Source organism: Dendropsophus ebraccatus, chromosome 15, assembly GCF_027789765.1.
Source record: "Dendropsophus ebraccatus isolate aDenEbr1 chromosome 15, aDenEbr1.pat, whole genome shotgun sequence".
Lineage (NCBI taxonomy): Eukaryota > Metazoa > Chordata > Amphibia > Anura > Hylidae > Dendropsophus > Dendropsophus ebraccatus.
In genome coordinates, this window is record NC_091468.1 from 4,540,378 (window position 1) to 4,547,426 (window position 7,049).

The 7,049-nt window shown below is 42.9% G+C and overlaps 1 protein-coding gene across 3 annotated transcripts in view; it reads right to left on the reverse strand.

Moving 5' to 3' along the window:
• LOC138773881 (follicle-stimulating hormone receptor-like) overlaps positions 1 to 6,630 on the reverse strand; it is a 93,108-nt gene extending 86,478 nt beyond the window's left edge. For all 3 annotated transcript variants that reach the window (XM_069954351.1, XM_069954350.1, XM_069954352.1), the window contains exon 1: positions 6,366 to 6,630. In XM_069954351.1, the coding sequence (XP_069810452.1) occupies positions 6,366 to 6,538 (173 nt within the window). In that variant the 5' untranslated portion in view covers positions 6,539 to 6,630. The remainder of the gene's footprint in view (positions 1 to 6,365) is intronic.
• Positions 6,631 to 7,049: the final 419 nt, after the last annotated feature.

Consider the following 7,049-nt stretch of genomic DNA (forward strand, 5'->3'; position numbering starts at 1 on the left):
TGTGGTGTGTGTCTGTCCATAGTGACCCATCTATACTTCATCTCTATAATAGACATAGAAACACTTGCATATAAATAAACTCCTCGGGGGCGGTCCCCTTCAGTTCCCGCCAATAGGACAGCAAACACTGACTGACAGAGAAGGTCAGTGATAGAGTCCAAGAGCTCATGTCCATATGGGGAGAAGGTTATCATTACTGTTCATCCTCTCCCCTCCCCAGCCAAAAATCACCACAGCCCGGAGTTCTCCCTTAAAGGAGAAGTCCGGCCAAAATTAATTTTTGATATGTTGTTACTTATGAAAAGTTATACAAATTTCTAATGTACATTAATTATGGGAAATGCACATATAGAGCTATTTCCCTTAATTTAGTAGATCAGGAAGTGTTAGAAATATCTCTGAAGAAGTGACGTCACGACCCAGGGTGTAATTCCTATGGAGTGTCCAGCAGGGGGCGCTCTCTATATAGAAGTCTATGGGACTTTATTGTTTCTATGGGTTTCTATGTAATGTAATGTAATGTAGTGTACAGTGCTTTATTGAATGAATACATCTATGGAATACTTTGGGGAGCAAGTGTCCTTGCTCCCCAAAGTATTGCATAAATGTATTCATTCAATACATTCAATACACAGTAAGCCCGCCGATCCGCCGCATTTCCGCCGCATTCCCGCCGATCCGCCACACGCTGATCCGCCGCATTCCCGCCGATCCGGACCATATACATTGAACTACAGCTCCCATCATCTGCTTCTAGTATGAACAGGTGATGGGAGCTGTAGTTGGGTAATGGATATGACTTGCCGCCGGGCGCAGGGGGGAGCCGCTCAGTACACAGCAGCGCTCCCCCCTCCTCCTCCTCCTTCCGGGATAACTTCCGCCTATACCAATGCTGAGTCCCTGCCTGGCCGCCGCTCTCCGCTCACATATACCGGCTCCCGGCATCAGCGCGGACACCAGGATGCATCGGGAGCCGGTATGTATGGGGGGGAGAGCGGAGAGCGGCGGCCAGGCAGGGACTCAGCATTGGTATAGGCGGAAGTTATCCCGGAAGGAGGAGGAGGAGGGGGGAGCGCTGCTGTGTACTGAGCGGCTCCCCCCTGCGCCCGGCGGCAAGTCATATCCATTACCCAGCTACAGCTCCCATCACCTGTTCATACTAGAAGCAGATGATGGGAGCTGTAGTTCAATGTATATGGTCCGGATCGGCGGGAATGCGGCGGATCAGCGTGTGGCGGATCGGCGGGAATGCGGCGGAAATGCGGCGGATCGGCGGGCTTACTGTGTATTGAATGTATTGAATGAATACATTTATGCAATACTTTGGGGAGCAAGGACACTTGCTCCCCAAAGTATTCCATAGATGTATTCATTCAATAAAGCACTGTACACTACATTACATTACATTACATAGAAACCCATAGAAACAATAAAGTCCCATAGACTTCTATATAGAGAGCGCCCCCTGCTGGACACTCCATAGGAATTACACCCTGGGTCGTGACGTCACTTCTTCAGAGATATTTCTAACACTTCCTGATCTACTAAATTAAGGGAAATAGCAGTATATGTGCATTTCCCATAATTAATGTACATTAGAAATTTGTATAACTTTTCATAAGTAACAACATATCAAAAATTAATTTTGGCCGGACTTCTCCTTTAAACTGAATTATTTTTGAATTTTAAATTTTTTTTTCTTTTTGTTAGAATTTAAACATTTGGCAATTTATTGATTCTTGTCCAGGGAGACAGTAGAGCAGTTGTCTACAGCGACCAATCAGATCACGGCTTTTATTCTCAGAGACCTGAAAGAAGTGAAAGAAGCAATCCTATTGGTCGCTATGGGCAATGGCTTGACTGCTCCTTTCTACAAGGTTTGATGATTGTCTTTGGATGATATAAGAGAAGAAAGAGAATTTCCCCGGAGGTGATGCTCTATGCCAGGGATGGGGAACCTTCAGCCCTCCAAATGTTTCCAAACTACAGTTCCCATCATGCCTGCCTAGTCAGACACAAAGCATAGGTTCTCCGGGCATGATGGGAGTTGTAGTTTTCTACAGCTGGAGGGCGGCAGGTTCCCGTTCCCTGCTCTATGCATCTCAGTGCGCACTGACTACATCCCCTGGTATACAGGTAGGATATAGTATACACCAAAGGGCAATCCGGGCGATTCCAAACCTGAATTCACAGTCAAAGATCACCGACTAAATCATACGTGAAACAAACCATCGACTCTCATCAACGACCAGAACCTTTTCCTCCAGGTTAATGCTTAGAAGCACGTCCAATGCTATACCCATAATAGAGAGTATAGGAGAGAGCTATACCCATAATAGAGAGCAGAGAGGAGAGCTATACCCATAATAGAGAGCAGAGAGGAGAGCTATACCCATATTAGAGAGTATAGGAGAGAGCTATACCCATAATAGAGAGCAGAGGAGAGAGCTTTACCCATATTAGAGAGCAGAGAGGAGAGCTATACACATAATAGAGAGCAGAGGAGAGAGCTATACACATAATAGAGAGTATAGGAGAGAGCTATACCTATAATAGAGAGCAGAGGAGAGAGCTATACCCATATGAGAGAGCAGAGGAGAGAGCTATACCCATATTAGAGAGCAGAGGAGAGAGCTATACCCATAATAGAGAGCAGAGGAGAGAGCTATACCCATAATAGAGAGCAGAGAGGAGAGCTATACCCATAAGAGAGAGCAGAGGAGAGAGCTATACCCATAATAGAGAGCAGAGAGGAGAGCTATATCCATAATAGAGAGCAGAGAGGAGAGATATATCCATAATAGAGAGCAGAGGAGAGAGCTATACCCAAAATAGAGAGCAGAGGAGAGCTATACACATAATAGAGAGCAGAGGAGAGAGCTATACCCATAATAGAGAGCAGAGGAGAGAGCTATACCCATAATAGAGAGCAGAGGAGAGAGCTATACCCATAATAGAGAGCAGAGGAGAGAGCTATACCCATAATAGAGAGCAGAGGAGAGAGCTATACCCATAATAGAGAGCAGAGAGGAGAGCTATACCCATAATAGAGAGCAGAGGAGAGAGCTATACCCATAATAGAGAGCAGAGGAGAGAGCTATACCCATAATAGAGAGCAGAGGAGAGAGCTATACCCATAATAGAGAGCAGAGGAGAGAGCTATACCCATAATAGAGAGCAGAGAGGAGAGCTATATCCATAATAGAGAGCAGGTGAGAGAGCTATACCCATAAGAGAGCAGAGGAGAGAGCTAAACCCATATTAGAGAGCAGAGAGGAGAGCTATACCCATAATACAGAGCAGAGGAGAGAGCTATACCCATAATAGAGAGCAGAGAGGAGAGCTATACCCATAATAGAGAGCAGAGGAGAGAGCTATACCCATATTAGAGAGCAGAGGAGAGAGCTATACCCATAATAGAGAGCAGAGGAGAGAGCTTTACCCATATTAGAGAGCAGAGAGGAGAGCTATACACATAATAGAGAGCATAGGAGAGAGCTATACACATAATAGAGAGCAGAGGAGAGAGCTATACCTATAATAGAGAGCAGAGGAGAGAGCTATACACATAATAGAGAATATAGGAGAGAGCTATACTCATAATAGAGAGCAGAGGAGAGAGCTATACCCATAATAGAGAGCAGAGGGGAGAGCTATACCCATAATAGAGAGTATAGGAGAGAGCTATACCCATATGAGAGAGCAGAGGAGAGAGCTATACACATAATAGAGTGCAGAGAGGAGAGCTATACCCATAATAGAGAGCAGAGAGGAGAGCTATACCCATAATAGAGAGCAGAGAGGAGAGCTATACCCATAATAGAAAGCAGAGGAGAGAGCTATACCTATAATAGAGAGCAGAGGAGAGAGCTATACCCATAATAGAGAGCAGAGGAGAGAGCTATACACATAATAGAGAGTATAGGAGAGAGCTATGCTCATAATAGAGAGCAGAGAGGAGAGATATTCACATAACAGAAAGCAGATGGGCTGGCACTGCACCCACCGGGGATGGTGGGATAAGTCAGAAAGTGGTAAATGACTTCTAAAAAAAAAAAATAAAAAAAAAAAAATCTCCAGCCTTACAATACTTATCAGCTGCTGTATGTCCTGCAGGAAGTGGTGTATTCTCTCCAGTCTGACACAGTGCTCTCTGCTGCCACCTCTGTCCATGTCAGGAACTGTCCAGAGCAGCAGCAAATCCCCATAGAAAACCTCTCCTTACTGTGTGGGGCTATGTTCACACTGCGTATATGTCCGGCTGCATATTTTCGCGGCCGGACATATACGCGGTAAACTCCGGCCGGAGATTTACGCTACTTGCGGCCGACTACGTACGGAGCGTGAACTTACGCCCGTAGTCTACTTACGCTTCCCGAGCGCCCTACGTAGCGATCTGACAGCGGTCTTTTACTTGGAAATCTTCGCCTAGCCCCGGACACCCCACAGAACCTTTTGGATCGGCACAAAAAGCTGCAAAAATGAAGAAATCACCACTACGTACGGGACCGCGTGTTTCGCTAAGTTACAGCATTTTCGTCCTCAAACAATGGTCTGGTAAATTTTTTACGGCGCTGCGTGCGATCCGGGCGTAAGTTCGTACGTAGTGTGAACGGTGCAGCCGTACATCGTATACTTTCCATTGTACGCAAACTACGTAAGTCTCCGTCCGCTTATTCACGGAACGCGCTACGTCTGGAGACTTACGTAGTGTAAACATAGCCTAAGACTGGAGAGAATACACCACTTCCTGCAGGACATACAGCAGCTGATAAGTACTGGAAGACTGAATTTTTGAATAGAAGTAAATTACAAATCTCTGCCATTTTCTTACACCTGTTGATTTGAAAAAAAAAAAAAAAAGCTGGAGTATACCTTTAATTTACATAGAGATTTTTTTGTTGCTGTTGCTGGAGTGCCCCTTCAAAGAAGTGTTCCAGACTAGTACAATCTTTCTGACACCAATTGATTTGGTGTTCAGACCGCTGCGTGTATGTAGTGAAAGCTACCCATTACGTGTGAAGCTACCCATTACGTGTGAAGCTACCCATTACGTGTGAAGCTACCCATTACGTGTGACGCTACCCATTACGTGTGAAGCTACCCATTACGTGTGAAGCTACCCATTACGTGTGAAGCTACCCATAAAGTGTTCTGCATATTTTATTTTTTTACAAATAAAAGGATTAGCATTTCTCAGCATAAGTATAGGGAATATTTCATCCACTTATTTCGGAGCTTAGTGGACGTTGTTGGCCGCACAGCCGCCGCCTGACACCTCGCTCTCCTTTTTGCCTTTTTCTATCATTTATTTATAAGTCATTTCCTCCAGTTTATGCAATTTTAAAGAGATCTGTGTAAGACGCTGAATATCTGCTGTAGAATCTGTGACTGGCAATAAACCTCGAACCTCGAGACGAATCATTATAATAATCATCATCCATATAATAGAATAATCATCATCCATATAATAGAATAATCATCATCCATATAATAGAATAATCATCATCCATATAATAGAATAATCATCATCCATATAATAGAATAAGCATCATCCATATAATAGAATAAGCATCATCCATATCATAGAATAAGCATCATCCATATCATAGAATAAGCATCATCCATATAATAGAATAAGCATCATCCATATAATAGAATAAGCATCATCCATATAATAGAATAAGGGTCCATTTACACAGAAAGATTATCTGCCAAAGATTTGAAGCCAAAGCAAGGAATGGATTTGAAAAGAGGAGAAATCTCAGGCTTTCCTTTATGACCTGTTCTCTGTTTATAGTCTGTTCCTGGCCTTGGCTTCAAATCTTTGGTTGATAATCTGTCAGATAATCTTTCTGTGTAAATGGACCCTAATAATCATCCATATAATAGAATAATAATCATCCATATAATAGAATAATAATCATCCATATAATAGAATAATAATCATCCATATAATAGAATAATAATCATCCGAATAATAATCATCCATATAATAGAATAATAATCATCCATATAATAGAATAATAATCATCCATATAATAGAATAATAATCATTCATATAATAGAATAATAATCATCCATATAATAGAATAATAATCATCATCCATATAATAGAATAATAATCATCCATATAATAGAATAATAATGCTGCAATCATGTAACATTCTAGAAAGTAAGTCGGTACAGATGTAGCAGAGCTGATTGGAACAACTTGCTACAATGTTACTTTGTATATTGATATTTATAAACGATGCCACCACAAATGAGTAAATAGCGCGGTCAGCTCTGCTACATCTCTCTAAACAAACCAACCACACACAATCCATACGGGTAGGATCCCCCTGCCTGGGGTTTGCACTTACACTTCTGAAGCATTTTTGGGAATATCCTTCGGCACATGCTCCACATTTCTTCCCAGACAGATATAAGTGCTGCTAGAATAGCGACATCCACAGCAGGGGTATAGGAGAACCCAGGCCCAGACGTAACTAAGGAGCCTCATCGCTGCACACCGGACGGGACGTCGCTTTCCCATCCAGGGAGAGATCCCTGTGTCCTGTGACAACAAGTGAGTCCGCCTTCAGACCCGGCCAAGCCCTGAAATGCTGAGTAAATAATTCATTCTCTAGGATACTATTCACTAACCAAGGTCTTGGTGGCAATTGTGTGACAGTTTTTTAGGGGAAAAAAAAAAAAAAAAGGATAGAAATAAATAAATTCCAGCATCACCGTGACCTTGAAACACACTTGATGAGATTAACCGCATAGTTCAGACTGTGGATCAAGAAGGAAACTTTTTTTTTTTTTTGTAAACTTGCACTTTGTTTATCTGAAGTGTCCGATGTCCTTGAATTCCCTGGGACTGTTAAAGGGACCCGGTCCTTAAAGGAGAACCACCCGCGTCTGTAAGAATGGGAAAAGCAAATCTATAATAGACAATCCATAAAAGTGCCCCCCTTACTGATTGCACGAGGGCCTGAAGCTTCGCTATTACTTCCAGACACCTCTTACTTCCTTGGACATTCGGCTTTTATGGAATCTATTAC